General features: G+C 52.3%; 1 protein-coding gene across 1 annotated transcript; it reads right to left on the reverse strand.

Annotated features, from left to right (window-relative positions):
* Nucleotides 1–2,993: 2,993 nt before the first annotated feature.
* On the reverse strand, nt 2,994–13,459 carry LOC119260416 (forkhead box protein D1). Its single transcript, XM_037529349.2, is given in 3 exon segments — nt 2,994–3,271; nt 12,081–12,510; nt 12,512–13,459. Coding segments are annotated over 3 exon segments (1,656 nt in total).
* Nucleotides 13,460–18,092: the final 4,633 nt, after the last annotated feature.

Here is an 18,092-nt window from a genome sequence, read left to right on the forward strand (position 1 = left end):
TTAATAGCATCTTTTGCTAAGGTTCCATTCTCTAAATTAACAGGATCAAGAACAGTGACCTGATGATATTTTTTGTACATCTGGCTCTTTTCCAAAAAGAAGGATCAGGGAAGGGAGGTGGGAGAGAGGGAGAAAAAAAAAAAGGAAAAGGGAAGGAGGGAGGGGAGAGAGAGAATATGAATTTGAATCAAGTCCTCTTGATCACCTTTATTCTAGGGCAAAATGTGTTTCAACTGTCTATTTTAAAAAAGACATCAGGGGCCTCCTTGGTAGCGCAAGGGGTTAAGAACAGCACTGGGAAGCTATCCACAGCCTTTGCAGCACAAGTTCGATCCCCAGCCGGCCAGGGAGCTACCCGCATGGTGCAGCAGACCTCTCCTGTCTCGCCTGCTGCTCCCCTCAGCAGCGTATTTCAGTCAATCTGCCTGTTCTGTTCCCCATTCTGTCTCTCTTGAACCCTCTCACCTCCTGCACCTCTGGTCTGAATCCCAGTTCTTGTACGCATAAGTAAAAAAAAAATCATCAAAAAAATCAACCTCTCGATAACAAAATGAACGAACAATCCCACACACATACACAAAATTTGTAATTGCAATCTCTCTGCTCTTGCTCATTTCTATCTCTTGCTTCTCTAATACCTTATATTTGTGGCCCTTCCTTTTAAGCCATGAAAAAGATAAAGAAAAAATAAACCTACATACAAATCATAGGAATGCAATCAACAGTTTGCTCGAGGAATTGAACCAAGTCAGGTTTAATTTCTTTTTTCGTTGTTGTTGTTTTTAACATTTATTTATTTTTATACTAGAGCTGGGGTACAGGCCAGAGGTGCGGGAGGGTGAGAGGGTTCACTAGAGACAGAGCTGGGAGCAGAACAGGCAGACAACCGAAATGCAATGGTGAGGGGAGCAGCGGGCGAGGCAGGAGAGGTGTGCTGCACCATGTGGGAATCTCCCTGGCTGACCGGGAATCGAACCCGCACTGCAGAGGCTGGACAGCCTCACAGCGCTGCGCTCAACCCACTGCGCCACCGCCACCGGGGAGGCCAGGTTTAACTTCTAAAGGCATATTTGGGGATGGGCTAAAACAGGGAGAGGAAAGAAGGTTGAGGAGCGTAGAATAATCTCTCTAGGCACAGTACTGGTGAAATGCCAGAAGCCCAAAGGACTAAAGGGAAGAACTCCACAGCAAAGTGGTGACCAAGATAGGACACCTGACACTCCCATACCCAGACAACGGACCTGGAAATTTCACGGCTAAAAAAAAATAAAAGGAGGGGGCAGGTAAGACCAAGCTACACAGAAACAACGTAAGAAACACCAAAGAGAAGCGGAGAGAAAGCTACCGAACCTCTCCGAGGCCAAAAGGTGCCGTCAGGACAAAGGCACCTAGGCTGCCCTCAACCTCTCCGCCGGGCTTCGCGTTCTGAGGCCGTGGGCTGGGCCTTCCGCCTGGGCCAGGGCGCAGGACGAGCGACGGGTGGGAAAGCGCGGGGCTGGCAACAGGTGGGAGGTGGCGGACTTTTGTCTCCGGGAAGGAAACGGGCAGCACTGAAAGGGCGGAAAGCAGCGGCGCGCGGGACGTGCGTCCGAGGGGTCCCGGCGTTCGCGCAACCGCCGCGGGCTGCTCTAATTAGAAAGGAGGCAGGGTGGCATTAGTCCCCAAACGTTTTAATCGAGCCTCCTTTCAATGGCGAGCGATAAATGTGGCCACTGTTACTGTGCGCTGAAAGGGTCGCGAAAGCCCCCGCCCGGCCCCCAGCGTGGCCATTCAGGGCCCTTTTCACAACCTCTAAGCGGCTCAGCCCCTGGGCCTAGCGACACTCCAGAGCGCTCCTAATTAGTCTAATTAGAAAGGTGGATTGATAGATGCAAAGAAGACACAGTCGGGTTAGGAAGAAGCTCAATGCTGCCCATCTCGGTTGGGTTGCCGCTTATTCTCTCCGGAAAGAAAAGGCCGCAAAGAAGGAGGCTGGAGCCGGGGCCCGCCCGCCCGCGCCGAGCCTCCTTTCCCGCCGAACGCGCGGGCCGGGCGGTCGCTGACCCCGCGCTTCCCGCCCACAGCCGAGCCCCGCGGCGGGCACCAACCGCGACTCCCCGGGGCACGTCCGGACGCGGCCTCCGGCCTTGGCCCAGCGAGGCGGGAAGGCCGGGCCGCGCGCGGACAAGCGGCGCACAGCCTCCCGCCCCGACCGGCGCCCCTTCGCGCCGGGTCTCCCGCCCGCCTCTCCCTCGCCCGGGAAATCGCGCGGAGGCGAGGACTGGCCAGCTCGGCGGCCGGGCCGGGGGCGAGTCGCCGCCGAAAGGTCGGTGAGGGGGGCTCTGTCTCGGGCCGCGCCACGTGGCCGCCCCGGCGCCCTCCCGCCCCGCGCCCCGCGTGCTGTCGGCGCAGCGCCGCGACCCAATGAAGCCGAAACCCGGGGAAGGAAACCCGTCGGTCTGGGGACGTGGCTTAATTGCGCGCGGCTGCCGGGCGGGGTGCGGGCGAGGGGTGGCCGCCGGCTCCCGGGCAGGCCCTCCGGCCGCGCCGCAGCCCCTCCGGGCCGGGGCGCGCTCCTCGGCCGCGCGCGCGAGGTCGTCGGCGCGGACGGGCCCCGCCAGGCGCATTCCTGCGCTCGCCGCGGCCGGCGGGAGGCGGGAAGGGCGCAGCGCGGGTGGCTTCAAGAACACTGAACCTTTAATTGGGCTATAAATCAGACAGGGGAGTGCGGTGGAGTTTGTGCAGGTGTAAAAACAGAGGGGAAGGCCCGGGCCGCGCAGCCCAAGCGCCCGGGCAGGTCAAAACCTCCAGCAAACTAACATCTTGATAAGTCCGCTGACAACAAAATAAACAGTGGAGAGGGCCGGGAGGCGGGAGCGCGGTCGCCGGCGGCCCGCGCGCAGCGGCCGTCAGCTGGTGGAGGGCAGACTCTCCAGGGGACGGGGGTGGGGGGAGTGCTGAGGGAGGGAGGAAGTTAGGAGGGAAAAGGGCGCAAAATTTTCTCCCTCTCGCCCTCAGCGTCGCTTCCCGGGGCCCGCGGGTCGCGGGACTGCTGGCGGCGATGGTCTGGCAGCTGAGCGCTTGGCCCGCGCGGGTGGCGCCCGGCGCCCCAGCTGTCGGCGACCGGGGACCAGGCCGCGGCGCCCCGACGCGCGGCCCCGGCAGCGCGACCGCGGCCCCTCGCCCCCTCCCAGACGCGGCGCCACGGAGGACAGAGCACCCGCTCCCGCTTCATTTCGGGGCTTGACGTTGGGAAAACGCGGCTGCACCCATGGCCGAAGGAGGTAACGAACTAAGTTAGAAAGGGCAATCAGAAATCAAGGCGGTGTGCTGCTCGGAAGCAAAACCCTGTCAAAGTCCTGAGACGTTGACACAAGCGGCAAACGGATTCACAGACAAAAGAAAACAATACAAGTCCCGTTAGATCATTTTTCTGGACATTGTTTAAGGTCTGAAAGGGACCAAATCGTTTCAAAATGTTGCCAGTAAAAATTATCCTATGCGGAATGCAACTAATCCTTTTAGGTTCCTGTCAACTGTTTCCACAAAAGGAATCCGATTTTTCAAATCAAAGATCCAAAGTCTTTCGGGAGAGATTTATTACATGCCAGAGCTTTGGTTACAGAATAGAGTTACAATAACAACTCAGCACCCACCAACTCCCTAAAACAAGGGATCCCATCCCACATAATTCTAAAGATATGTGGGGGTGGCTTGCAAGAGTCCTCTACATATGCAGATGGAGGGGGGAGGGAAAGAAATATTAAATTCCTTAAATACAAAAACAGAATACTGAGTGCCTCAGCATTTTATTTTTGTCCTCTGTACCCTGGTTGCTTTTGAAGAAAACAAGACCCAAACTTGGTGAGTTGCCCTCACTTCCTTGGTGATGACAACTTGTAGGTGAGCTTAATGCTTCAGTTGAATGTCAAAAACTTTTGGGTGCCTATACACCCCACTGTCTAAAACCTGGACTCTGAGTTTGCATATTGATATGTCTGTGATTTCTGTAAGTGGAAAATATTTAAAGTTTATTTTAAAATACAAGAATATACATGGTTTCTTTTTTTCATCTTTCTTGATTCGTAGTAAAACGGGGGAAATATCCGAGCATTTTTCCCTGTGCTTCTGTATTTAACACTTCACAAACTCACTTAGACATAGATTCAGTCCATCTCTCTCTAGCCTCAGTTCATAGTAGTATGGGATTTTGTGATAAGCCCGATCACGAACCCTCCTCCTCCTCCTCCTCCTCCTCCTTCTCCTCCTCCTCCTCCTCCTCAGGTCTTCCTGAAAGCTATGGATAAGACCAATAGATGATCATAAAAAGCCTTAAAGTTGGAAGGAAACTCAAATTCATAGTCTGTTTATGGAGGAGTTTGACACTCAGCTATCTCCATATCACACAGGCACTTCGGTGTTTCAAGCACTTTCTGAGTAAACTGCCACACTACAAAAATATTGTCAAGAGGCAGGCAGCTACAGTTTAGCTTGCAGACTATTGAGGGTTTTTTTTAAGGTTCTGTTAAACAGAAAAGAAAAAACGCTCTTTCTAGCCCATCCTCCACCCCCATTGTCTCCTGCTGCAGCGGCCTGTGCTTGTCCTGTGAGTGTATGCTTAAGTTACTAGAGGCAGCTTGGTGGCAGGAATGCCTTCATTTGTTTCCTATATTTAAAGCAGGAATAAAGAGATTTACAATGTAGCAGGTGCTCAATAAATACTGCAGACTAATCCCACTTTTGAAAGCTTAGAGGTTAAAGAGATGATCAGTAGATAAGTAACTGGAGCAAAGAAATAGAGCAAGAGACTAGAAGAGTGGATTTAAAACACCATTGGTTTGTTTATTTTGGAAGGGAGGAGAAAGTTATCTATCCAAATACAGATCTGACTAAGAGAAAACACAATGCCATCTGTTTTCTCCTCATTATTTCTAGAAAGGCTTAAGAAACTATGTCATAGCTAGGGTGAGAATTTTGAAGATAGGTGTATTTTTATATATAGCCAAAGATTTCTCTTAACAGAAGATTTGGATATACTCCAAAGTTTTTCTTTTTTCTCTATTCCTTGAAAGAATAAATACATGGGAAGGAAGCCACAAAACAGTCGTTCCATACATTTGTGTAGGTTGTATGTTTTCCAGAGCATTTGCACAAATAAACTATTTTAGTTGATTCTCCAACCCATCTCCCCACCCCCTAAAACTATAAATGAATGTGAAAACTGATCTAATATTTAATTTCAAATTAATCATAGTCTATTGTGGGCTTTGGAGATTTTTCTTTTTGGTGTGTGATTATTTTTCTCCCCCCCTCTCCATAACATGTAGCAGCACATAATCTTGTACTAGTCATTTTCATATATATATATGAATACTCTGCATAAAAATTATAAAGATAGGGAACCAAGTTATTTTTCACTCACGATAGTCCTTCACTGTTGACTTTAGAAAATATGTCTCTTTCATTCTGGAAAATATCCGTCTTTTAATTATAATTAAAAAGAATTCCCAGATAAGTATACAAAGAAGCCTGCTTTCTGCCATAATATCTTCCCTTCTTTTTTTGCCGATGTGTTGTTGATCTGTAGTTGCAAATTGAAGTGCATGCTCAGTCTGCCTGGCTTCCACTGGGACAGAGAGACACAGGGCCTCAGTGCCATCCTCTGCTGCTGTGCTTGCCTGATTTTCTAGTGCTCAGCAGACTCCCTGGGCTGGATGGGTGATTCTATGTGGTTTGCATTCTGCTTCACAGACCAGATCTCATCTCCTCAACTGTAGCATACTATATGGGAAACACCCTATCTTGAAAAATAGAGTCACTCTCACTTTAGTAGGAGTAGAAAAATATCCTCCCAGGCCTTCTCCTGATTTCAAATTCAAATTAGAATTTTCCAGTCACTCTCTATAAAACTTCTGATGTTTGCTTTTTTCCCCCTGGAATGGATTTTTATTGTCTTTTATAGTCCAGAACATAAAAGAAATATCATTTCTGGTTTTTAATGAAATATGTTCTCTTTAGAAAATCAAGTATTATGTTGCATTAAGAACTGTCCCTTAAAAATATCACAATATATATTTTTTTCTTTGCAGTGTGCCACTCACTGCTAGTCAGACACAATCTCTGCAGACTCTAGCCAGGACAAAGCAGTGTCCCCCAGTGCCTGCTTGGGGAGACCAGATTTCAGTAGGCTTCTGGTGGCAACAGGGCAAAGATGGGCTGTTCACATCAAGGGAAAGATGTGATTTCAGCAGATGGTCTGGAATTCCCTTCCTTCCCCCACCCCCCCACCAAAAGTAATATAGGGAAACTTCTGGCCAGGCAGGTGGGATTTCCAGGTAGGATGGCCACTTGGGAGTCTCCGTTTCAGTGAATTGTGAGGGGCTAAAGGAACGGCTAAGTCACATCATATACAGCTGTTCAAAGATGGCAAAATCTTCAATAAGAGTGTCTTAAGGGAGGCACATTCTAAGCAAAAATGGTCTGCTTTCTTGTTAAATGCTAAATCAGTTGATCTGACTCCTGAATACTCTTCCCTTTTCCAAATGGGGAGGGAGGATGCGTATGACTCTAGTAAGACAGGTTGTAAAGATCTGCTTAGCAGTTTAGCAAAATGCTCTGCCAGTTTGGCAGATAGTGCCAACCTGAAATATATTATCTATAGACCCCACATGCATCTAATACATGGAGCTGAGGTATCTGGGAAGACCTGACTGGAGGTGGCAAAGAGGAGGGGCTAGCAAGAAGGCAAAAAAAAAAAAAAAAAAGCATAAGATATAAATGAGTCTTCTGCACAGATAACTCAAAGGCAACTGCCCTGCTACAGTGGGTGTTTAATAAATCACAGTGATGGCAACAAAGTGACAGTGTGATATAATGGACAGAAAATGGGATTTAAATGCTGAAGTCCCAGTAGCTATGACCTTGGGCAAGTCACTTTATATCTTTTGAGCCTTGATGTCTTTATTTGTAAAAGGGGGTCAGTAATAATTCTTGCCCTCACTATTTTACATCATTGTTCAGAGAAATAAAATGTTAATGCGTGGAATATACAAGAAAGGGATTTCTGGGGTACTGGTAACACCCGCCTCTTTATTTGCTGGTTACAGGGGTATGTTCACTTTGTGAAAAGAGGTTGAGTTTGTACATTTTTTCAGTATGTACATTATAGCTCCCTAAAATGTTTACCTTTTAAAACTTAGTGTACCTTACAAGGTATTTGAAGTAAGGGTGATGATGATAATGACAAGGAGATGATAAATGTGGGCCAGAGGTTCACAGCCTTCATCCTCATTTCTCTTCATTATCCCATTACACCTGAGCACTCATTCATGACTCAAAAAAGGAATCCATAACAATAGTTTTTTTCCTGTGTGTTTTTTGCTTATTACTAAATAGTATTTCCTCAGTGAAGAAGCAAAGGCAAGGAAGTTTCCTATATACCAGGAGGGTCAACAATAAACAGAAAAAAGCCCAAGCCCCTCACATTGCGGGAAAGCTGGGACTGGAGAGATGTGACATTCAAAGACATCGTCTGCAAAGTGAGTTCAGTTGGGAAAGTCTAAGCCCCAAAGGACAGCGAGCAGCTGGTCATGATCAGGGCCTCCATCTTTCTGTCAACTGTAATTGTATCCGAATTGGCAGGGTATTTATTGCTAAAGTCGAAGGGCCAGATTTTACACTAAACATATTTACACATTTACATTCGTGGCCCTATAAACACATCACGTTTCACTGGCCGTGACATCAAACACATTCACCAACAAAAAGCATATGCCTAATTACAAAATCACAGGGGAAGGGGGCGAGTGGCAGCTGATGGGCAGCAAGCGTGCGTGCCTGTGTGCCTGCGTGATTCAGCTGCAACACCAGGAAACCAGCAGAGAAAAGAATGGATGCTGACAGTGCCAGGCTGCTCCACTTGTCCTCTGCTCTCAGGCCTGTCCTGATCCGGGTCAGTTCCAAAGGGGGACAGAGACCCCTGGTATTCCAATGTGACCCTTGGTTATTCCCTGGACTTGTCCAGAGAGACCAGGGTGGTTCCTGGACAGATTTCTGATTTGGGTTGAACTGGGTGCTGATATGACCTTTAAGTCGTCCCCAAATTACCTTTCTTGTCAGCAATAAAACCAGGTGTGAGCCAAATGTGTAGCCAGCACAGAATTTTAGAACTAAATCCACAGTCCTTAATTTCTGACTTTGGTTGGTAAGATCAGATCCCTACCCATCAATAGCAGTTGTAATAACACTGTTAGCTGCTCCAAGCTTGGTCCTCAGTCAAGCAAGGAAATCAGAGTCACCGGGGCCAGAGAGAGAAAAACAAAACAGCACAGCTCAACCACAGGCCTTAGACAGCCTTTAATAAATGACACAGGCTGGTATTCCATCAAAATAATCACCTTCCATCAGAATAACCACCTCCCCCAGCTCTCTCAGAGGACAAGCTACAGGAAGAAATGTGGGGTATATATATTAACAAAAAAAAAAAAAAAATACCCTGTGATGGGAGAGAGTCTTTCTCCCAGATGGCCGCTTACTACATTCACTCTAAGAATTTCGATAATAAATATATGCAAAACTCCAGTTCCATCGAGAGAGAGGTCAGGAAAGAGCAGCGAAGAGAGGACAGGGAAGTAGGGATGTACAGACAAACTAAGGCCTCGGTGGGTGAGTAGGTGAGTAAAAAGTGGGGAAGGGATTCACAATTTCTTTCTATCCCCTATTTCTTTTTCTTTTCTTTTTCTTTCTTTTTTTTTTTTTTAAGAGGAAGGAAAGTGGCTCTTAAATAAATGCACGGGGTGAGGATGGAAGGGAAACACATTGTTGAGCAGAAACGTTAGCTTCTTATTTTAAAGAAATAAAATAATTACCCAATAAAGAAAAAAGAAATCGACCAAGAAACGATCTAAGGTCATGACACCATGTGTGGTACAAGGAGCAATTCAATCCATAAGGGCTTCATTACCCCCGCAATAGATAACATTTGGCTAAATCTAGCTGCAGATTAAATCTAGGCAGCACAGCAGAGCGCTGAATGGAGAGGATCCTTTTTGTGTGGTCCTTCTCCAGGAGCTGCCTGAACCATTAGCCCCAATATATTCCTCTCCCTATTAACTGCAATTCCCTCCCGACTGGGCTTCGGTCATTTGTCTCCAGGCTCTACGGGGGCGTTTGATGAGCAGAGAAACAAGGAGAAGGGGAGAAAAGCGTCGGGTTAATGAGTTGTAGCAAATCCACACTTTGTAGTTGGGAGAAGGAGAGCTGGTGGCCAATGTTTGTCCAACTGGTTTATTTTTCGAGACCCAGCCTATTGAAGAAGGCTTGTTCAAGCCGGCTTCGTCCTTACAAACACACAAACATCCTTCTGTTTGCCTTCAAAGAAAAGGGGACCAGAGCTGGATTTGCATGCGAATGAGGAGCCCTGGGAGGAGACGTCCTTGCCCATCAAAGGCCTCGATAGTCCGGCGGCCCGCGGCCTTTGTTCCAGCACCTGCTCGCCCGCGGCCCGCGCTCCTGGCTCGCGGGGTCCACTCCTGACCTGCCCCTTGGTCCATTTCTAGTGACCCACAGCCCGCACTTCTCACAGCCCAAACCTCACCCGGCCCGCGACCCTCATCTAGGAGCCACCGGTCATCTCTTGCCTGACCCAGGGCCCTAGTGTCTCCATACTCTGCCCACCCTCCTCCCAAACCCACAGGGTCAGTAAAGCGGGGGCAGAACCCCAGACCCAGAGGGTGGAGGAGCTGAAATCGCAGGACGCAAAAGCAGGGACCTGGCAGGCAGGTTAAGTTTACTTTTTCTCAAGCTCAGGGGTTCACAATGCACTTGCGGTCTCTCCATAAGCTTCTGGTGGAGGGAATAGGGACCCCAACACCAGGTCCCCCAGAGGGCAGAGCTGGATCGCCCTGTGCCTTCCTAATACTCTTAAAGGCACTGACAAACCTGCACGACTTTAAAGAATGGGGACTACATTGAGAGAGATTAGCCAGGATTCCCAACTTTGCGGACATCCAAGCATCATGCTAACAACAACAAGGTTTCGTTCCTTCGCTCTCTTCATAATTGTTTTCAGATCTAAATATTTCACACCTGTGCCTTACAGGCGGTTTCTAAGCCTGCTGACACCTCTCCACGTGGGAGACAGTGGCATCCCACTCAGTGTCTCCTTTCTTTCAGTCAGGCTGGAGTAATAATAGCATTTGCATATAAGATTTTGGCTTAATGATATCCCAGTTTGTGACTATATACGTAGTGGTAAATTCGAAGATGTGCGCATTTACTTTAAACTCTTAACATCTTCCAAACATTTCATAGGAAAATAAAACAGAACTTACTTTTGAAACTGAGTCAGTTTTTTCCTCCCTAAAAGAGGGATGAGAGGACAGGACGTCAAGAGTGAATGTCACTGCATAACACTGGCTCATAGTGCAGTCTTCCTTAACTTGCTAAGTTAAATCTGCAGATCTTCAGATATATGTATACCTGTCCAGATATTTGGAAAAAATGTAATAAACAGATTGAACCTCCTCTGTAACTCACTGATATTAAACATTTATAAAGTACATATTATATATGGTATGGTTTTATTTGAAGTCCACAGTAACACCTATATTCATTACAACCAGTCCCACATTTTTTAAAAAAATTAGATATTGCCTGTTATTAATGGAAACATTTAAAACTAAAAAAGATATTCTAAATTACCCAAACTGTACAGTTTAATATGCACCTGGTGTTTCATTTTTATCCTTTAAACTTGTACTATCCTAAAACTGAAGGTTCTTTTATCCTGTTACTCATTTAAATTAGAATTTTGATGTTGTTTGCTTTTTGTGATAAAAACTTCCTTGTGCAATGACTGGCATCCCTTCAGTAGAGAAAGTAGTAGCCTCACGTACCAGAACTTTCAAACACAAGTTAATTGATATAACTAGTTTTACGCAAGACTTTAGGGCTATTTAACTGATGACCATCTTTATTAAATTTTTTCCCACTAATTTCTAACTAGAAATTGCCCGCTTGCCGTGTTGCTTCCATTAGAATGTAATATTATGTTGGCAAGTTGTTACCGACAGATACAATAGTTAGCTCAAAAGTAAATGTATATTAAAGGAAATGGGGACGCTCAAGACCAAAATTCTGCAAAGCTATCATAGGGTAACTGTGGGTTTAATTTTAAATAGCCTCAAGGCTCCTCAAAATGGAATAGACTGAGATTTGAAAATAAATACCAGAGTAACTTCTTGTATTTGTAGTAATTTTAAAAATAATTTTTGACCCCCTGCAATGGTTTTGACTTAGACTATAAATTAAAAAAACATGGCCCGATGTTTTTGTTAATTCTCTTTGAAAATAATATTTAAATCTGGTCTACAATATCTCATTCAGAATCTTTAACAGAAGAGAAAATAAGCTAAAAAGGGGACAACTGAAACCAATTATTTAGGTGGACTTTCTTTGAAAATTAAGATTTTATTTCTGAAAAAAGTGTAAAAATCTTACATTAGAATAGTACAATAATTGTCAGTAAAATTTACAATACTCCTTGTAAAGAATACGCAGTAAGTACAAAATAAAAATTTCGCATGTCTATTATGATACAAAACACAGGTTAAAATAAACGATAATTTTGACTTTTTTCCTCGTGTAAACATGTTAATCGTCTCCTCCTTTCCGTGAAAACGCAGCCGGCCAGCGTCCTCCGGAGAGCCGCCGCCTCGCGCGCGTCCCCGGCCCCTGCCGCGGTTCTTCCCCCACACCCCAGACCCGCGCGGCGCCTGCACCTGAGCCTCCCTAGACCTCAGCGGGGCTTAGAGTTTTTCAACTTTCCCCAAAGTCTCGGAAGCCCCGGCGCCACCAGGGCGCCCCGGCACCCCCGGCTCCCCGCCCCGGGTCGCGCTGCCCTGGGGCGCCTCGGCACCCACAGAGGGACCCGCGCCGGGGCGCGCCCGCCGGACTCCGGGGCGGCGGAGGGGCGCGCGGTCGGGGCCAGGGCGGGGCCGGGCGGGGGCCGGGGCGGGGGCCGGGCCGGGGCCGGGGCCGGGGCCGGGCGGGCCGGGCGGGGCGGGCGGGCGCGGGTCCTACCTGGCGCGGGCGCAACTAACAGTTGGGGATCCCGGCGGCTAGGCTGTCGCCCGCGGACAGGGCGGCCCCCGGGCGCAGGGTCCCCAGCGCGGCCGACGAGGACACGGAGGAGGCGGCGGCGGCCGCGGCGGCCACGAGCGAGCGGGTGAGCGCGGCGGCGGGGCCGCGGGTGGCCTGGGCCGCGCAGCCGCCTCCCGCGGGCCCCGGGGCGGGCGCGGCCTGCGCGGCGGCGGTGGCGGCGGCGGCGGCGGCGGGGCCCAGGCTGCCCCCGATGATGCTCTCGATGGAGAAGGGCGAGCGCGCCAGGGCCGCCGCGCCGGGGCCGCCCGCCTTGGCCGCGGAGGCCGGCAGCGGGCCGGGCAGGGCGGCGCCGAGCGGGTGCGGCCGGTAGCCGAAGGCGGTCCGGGCCAGCTCGGCGGCCGCGCCGTGCGGCGGGGGCGGCGGGGGCGGCGGCGGCGGCGGCGGCGGCGGCGGCGGCGTGCGGGTGGAAGGCGGCGGCCGCGGCGGCGGCGGCGGCGGCGGCGAAGAGCGCGGAGGGCGGCGCGTAGGGCGGCAGCTGCAGGCCGTAGCCGCAGCCGTAGGCGCCGTAGCCGTAGGCGGGCGGCGGCGGCGGCGGCGCGGGCGGGAACAGCGCGGCGGCGGCGGCGGCGGCGGCAGCGGCGGCGGCGGCGGCCGGGTCGCCCGCGCCCCCCGCGCCCCCCGCGGCCCCGCGCAGCAGCAGCGACTCGGCGGCGGCGTTGGGCGGGAGCAGCGGCTGCCGCTTGAAGCGCTTCCTCCGCCGCAGGAAGCTGCCGTTGTCGAACATGTCGGCGGACTCGGGGTCCAGCGTCCAGTAGTTGCCCTTGCCGGGGTTGCCGGGCTCGCGGGGGATCTTGACGAAGCAGTCGTTGAGCGAGAGGTTGTGGCGGATGCTGTTCTGCCAGGCGGGGAACTTCTCGCGGTAGTAGGCGAAGCGGCCGCTGATGAACTCGCAGATCTCGCTGAGCGTGAGCCGCTTCTTGGGGCTCTGCAGGATGGCCATGGTGATGAGCGCGATGTACGAGTAGGGCGGCTTCACCAGCGGGTTCTTGGCGCCGCCGCCCGCGCCCGCGCCGCCCGCGCCCGCACCGCCCGCGCCGGGCCCGTGGGCGGCGGCGGCGGGGCCGGGGGGCGCCGGGGAGCCCCCGGGCGGCGGCGCGAGCAGGAGCTCATCGTCGTCGTCGTCGTCCTCCAGGTCCTCCAGCTCGTCCTCGCCGGCGTACGAGCGCCGCCGCCGCCGCCGCGCGGGCCCCGCCAGCCGCGGGCCGCCGCCCCCCTCGTCGTCGTCGTCGTCGTCGTCGTCCTCGCCCTCCCCCACCACGTCGATGTCGGTCTCCTCGGCGAGGCCCGAGGCGTCGGACATGCCCGCGCTCAGGGTCATGGCTGCGGCGCGGCGGCGGGGCGAGGCATGGGCGCGCCGGCCTCCGGGCTCCCGCCGCGCCCCAGCCCGGGTCCGGGGCGGCGGGCCGGGCCGGGGGGCGCCACGCTGGGGGGGCCGCCGCCGCGGCCGGAGCGGGGCGGGACGGCGGGGCGGGCGGCGGCGGCCGGCGCCGCGACTCCGTCACCCCGGGCCCCCGCCGGCCCGCGGGCTCCGCGCGCCGCGCCGCGCCGCGCCGGGGCGGGAGCTTGACCTCCCCTCGCGGCGCCCGCCGCGGCCGGCGGAGGGTGTGTCCGAGCCCGGGCGCGCGGGGAGAGGGTCGGGGTGTCGGGCCGGGAGCGGGCGGCGCGGGTGGGAGCCTGGGGCCGAGGCGGCGGGAGGGCCGAGTCCGGGAGAGGGCGGGCCCGCGCGCTTATAGCGGCGGCGGCTGTCACATGGTGCGCGCGTCAGCGCCGCGGCCGCCGGGAGCGGGGAGCCCGCGCCGCCGGGAGGAGCGGCCGCCGCGGGGAGGAGCGGCCGCGGGAAGGGGGCTCCGGCCGGGGCCAGGGCCCGGCCGCCCTCCCGCCCGCGGCGGCCCGGGCGAGCACCGCCGCGCGAGCGTGGAGCCCCCGGCCTCCGTCTCTTCAGGGTGTCCTCGACCCCAAGCTCAGGGGCGCGCCCGGGACGCGACGACCCGACCACTCGGTGGCCTGGCGGGGCGCGCAGGCCGGGAAGCGCCTCTCCCGCCCCGCCCCGCCCCGCCCCCGCCCCGCCCCCGCCCCGGCGACCGGGCGGCCCCCGGAGAGCTGCGCTGAGGTCTGTGCGGTCGCCCCTTCCCAGGTCCGTGGAGCGACTCCCCGTTACAGCTGATGCGAACCCCGCCTCCCGGCTTAAGCACTGTAATAATTGTTTATTGACCTTTTAACCTGTCCCCTTCAGTTCTTCTCCAAAAAACGTTTGCTTCCCGCCATCTGTTAATAAAAAATGCTTGTAGACGGCCGTGTTAGTCACTTATCTGCACGTGAACGCGCCGGAAACTTGACAGTTAAACTAAGCCACTCTAATGAGAGCATCGGACAGATTCCGTGGGAGACCTGTCTTTAAAGGTCTTTCTTTAAAGAAGTGATTGGCTACGGAGATGTAGAAAATTGCAGTAAAACTCCAAACGCACACAAAAATTCAACGATTCCAACAAGTTCTTGCATAATGGGATAAAAGACACTCAAGTTCTCAGTAAGAAGGACATTACATTCTAAGCAACTCTTCACAGTAATCTCAAAACTAATTAAATTACTATGACAGATACACGGATATCAGGCTGGCTTAATAATAGGCACTACAATGATAACATTTAGACCAGCTTTTAGAAATACGTTTTTAGAAAATCGCTACTGGGGAAAAGAAACGAAATAATTTTTTAAATAAGATTCAAGTTGTATTCAACCTGATTTTCCTTTTCCGGTGAAAAGGTAGTGGAAATAATTCAAAAGCAGAACTATTTGAAGTGTTCCTGTATTTGTCACCAGCTCAAATTAAATTTTTGGCCAGTAGAAAAACTCTTGCTGATTTGTGGAATTCACACTTCTACATAGGCATACCTTTGTGATTTTTTTGTGCTTCTAAAAATACTTCTATTTCAAAGTGGCCTTGCCTCAAATTTTTAGCTTTCTGATTAAAAATGAGAAATATCAATGGTTTTCTCTAGGAACAGTCGTCGGCTGCCCTTGTATATATCATTTTATCCACCGAGTGCTTTCCACGGCTTAAAATGTTTCAATACTCCCCTTATCAATCACAGTCTCAAGAACAAACTATTCCCTCATCTAAGACTTCTTTCTAAATCGGGTTTTTGTTGCTCAGCATGGCTAGCAACCAGTTACGCTTACAAATGACCCATGAAGTCCATCGTAGATCTTTGAAAGATCTATGAGAACGCCTCAAAATTCTAAATAAATTCTTTTTCATTGACTCCTTTGATATATGGCTGAACCATTTAATTATTGTAATGGGTTCGGCACCGACCTGAGCCAACATTAATCAGCACTATTAATCAGGCATTACATTGCTTTATTGATGTAGCCAGGAGTCCTGCCCCCGGAGCTCACTCTTACCCTTGAAAAGTTTGGGTTTTCTAAGTACTCAGTCGGTTTCTAAACAAACACGGTGCTTTTCGCGGGACTGGGGCTGGTGTGGTGAAGTATCAAAAGGTGAGCCGGCGGGGAGGAATTGCTCCCACGCCACTTGTTACTGTAACGATCGGTTCACCCCGTCGTTCCGCGGTTCACTGTCGCCCTGAACGAGTCTGACCGCGGAGCGCGCGGAGATTGACGTCGCGTTGCGCGCGTAACTGCCCGCAGTTCGCTTCCCTAACGGCTAACGGGCTCTTCCCCGGAAACGTTTGGGAAAACGTGGCAAATTATCTCCTGGCCTCTCAGGGGGAAAGTCAGGTCTCACTCAGGTTCCGAATGGAAGATCAGCCCGGGAAGGCGCGGCGGGGACGCAGCGGGCGAGCCCCACGGCCCCGCACGCGCCCTTCCCCGCGGCCGCTCTGCTCTGGGCAAGCGGGACCCGCGCGTTCGCGCTCCACCCGGGCGCCCGCGACGTCTCCCTCGCGCGGAAGCCCCAGGATTTCATCTCCCGCGCGCCCCGCGGCCCCCGATCTCCTCCACTCCGGGGACTCCCTCCCTAGCGCGCACCCCGGCGTCGCCCGAGCAGCGGAATCTCCACTCCCTCCCCCGCAAACCCGCGCTCGGGGCGAGCCGCCCTCCCGCGAGGCGGGACGAGCCGCGCGTCGACCCCGCCGCGCCGCGTCCCCGTCCCCGCGTCCCGGGGCGGGCGCCTGCGGGGAACGCCCGGGCGGGGCAGGGCTGCCCCCTGGTGGCGGCGCGCACCGAGCCGGCCCCGGCGCCGCCCGGGATCCGAGCTCAGAAGCCGCAGACGCTTTGCTACTCCGGGTTTTCGCTCCCAACGGGCTCGGGCAAGACAAGCCTCGGCTTCGTCGCGGCCTCACCTCTCCTTCTCTGGGACTGCGGCCCGCGCGGAGGCGTCTCCTTGGGCCGCAGGTTGAGACTTTTTTCTTCTTCTTCTTCTTTCCCGCTGGAGGCTTGGGCACCCCCGGAGCCGCAGAGGAGCCGAAGGCGCGGCGGAGCCCTCGCAAGGCGCCGCCCCAGCCCTTTGCCCTCCGCCCGGACCGCGAGCGCTTTAAGGCCCCGGGGCCTCCTTCGGCGCGCCAAGGCTAGCAGCAGTCTGGGGGCGTCTTCTCCCGGGCCGGGGGCCACGTCCCTTCTCGAAGGGTCAATCCACGAGCCTGCGCTGAAGTGCTACTTCGCGCCTGGCACTCTGGGCTCTCGAGATAAACACGTGTAAAAGTTTTGAAGGGTCCCTGGTAGGAAGGTGCTCACAGTCTGGTGGGAGAGTCAGGTAATAGTAGTTATAACCAGGGCTCCGAGCGAGGGAAGCCTCCAGCCTCCGGCTCCAATCGTTCATCCTTCCGCAAAGCTCTATGCGGCTTCTCTTTTCTTTTTAAACTCAAATGTCTGCAGACCAAATGTAACTCTGTTCGGGTTTTTGTTCAGGTTTTGTTCACACCAAAGATGTGTGTTTATGAAAACATACATAGCATTATACTTGCATCTTAAGTGTACCGTCCAGAGGCGCTACGGCGCATCCACATGGATGCAAACATCACCACTATCCATTTCTAGAATTTTCCATCATCCCAAAATGAAACTCTGTACCCATTAAAACAGAATTCCCACTCACACCCCCCAACATACACAATCTCGGCAACCATGATTCCACTTTGTATCTATGAATCTGCCTACTCTAGTTACCTCAGGTAAGTAGGAGGAATCATAAAGTGTTTCTCCTTTCTGACTTATTTCACTTAGCATAACGTCTTCAGAATTCATCCTTGTTTTAAAATGTATCCAAATTTCGTTCTTCTTAATTTAGAGTATTTTTCCTTTTGTTCATCCATCCATGGACATTGGATTTGTTTCCTCCTGTTTCTTTTTGAACCTCCATTTATCTAAACCCCTTGAAACACTCCGCAAGCCATAGGCACTCAGTAAAGGTTTGTTCATTTTCCTACATCTCATCACCCGCAGAAACCCTCAAAGGAACCCCATTGTCCAGAGTGCACATACTAACGAAACAACCGTGATGGTTATTTCTGTGCCCTTTTAGATTTGTGGCCTCAACTTACAGTTTTGAGACTTTCAGACTCAGCTGCTTCACGTTATCTTCAGTTTAAACAGAAGTAGGGGCCTCCCTGCTGGCGCAAGGGGTTAAGCACCACACTATGAAGCAATCCTCAGCCTCTGCAGCAAGAGTTCGATCCCCAGCCAGGAAGCAACCCACATGGCACAGCAGACCTCTCCTGACTCACCCGCTGCTCCCCTCAGCAGTGTATTTAGTCAGTCTGCCTGTTCTGTCCCCCACTATCTCTGGTGAATCCTCTCAAACCCCCTTCCCCCCCCCCCAGCATCTCTGGCCTGTACCCAGCTCTTATATGCATAAATAAATAAATCTTTTAAAGAATAAAAAGAAGTAGTACATTTATTGCAGCACTGTTTACAATAGCTAAGCTATGGAAACAACCTGAATGCCCAAAAACAGATGACTGGATCAAGAAGATGTGCTATATATACACAAT

The sequence above is a fragment of the Talpa occidentalis genome, unplaced genomic scaffold (genome assembly GCF_014898055.3).
Source record: "Talpa occidentalis isolate TD23 unplaced genomic scaffold, MPIMG_talOcc4v2.1 talOcc4.6, whole genome shotgun sequence".
In the NCBI taxonomy this organism is placed as follows: domain Eukaryota; kingdom Metazoa; phylum Chordata; class Mammalia; order Eulipotyphla; family Talpidae; genus Talpa; species Talpa occidentalis.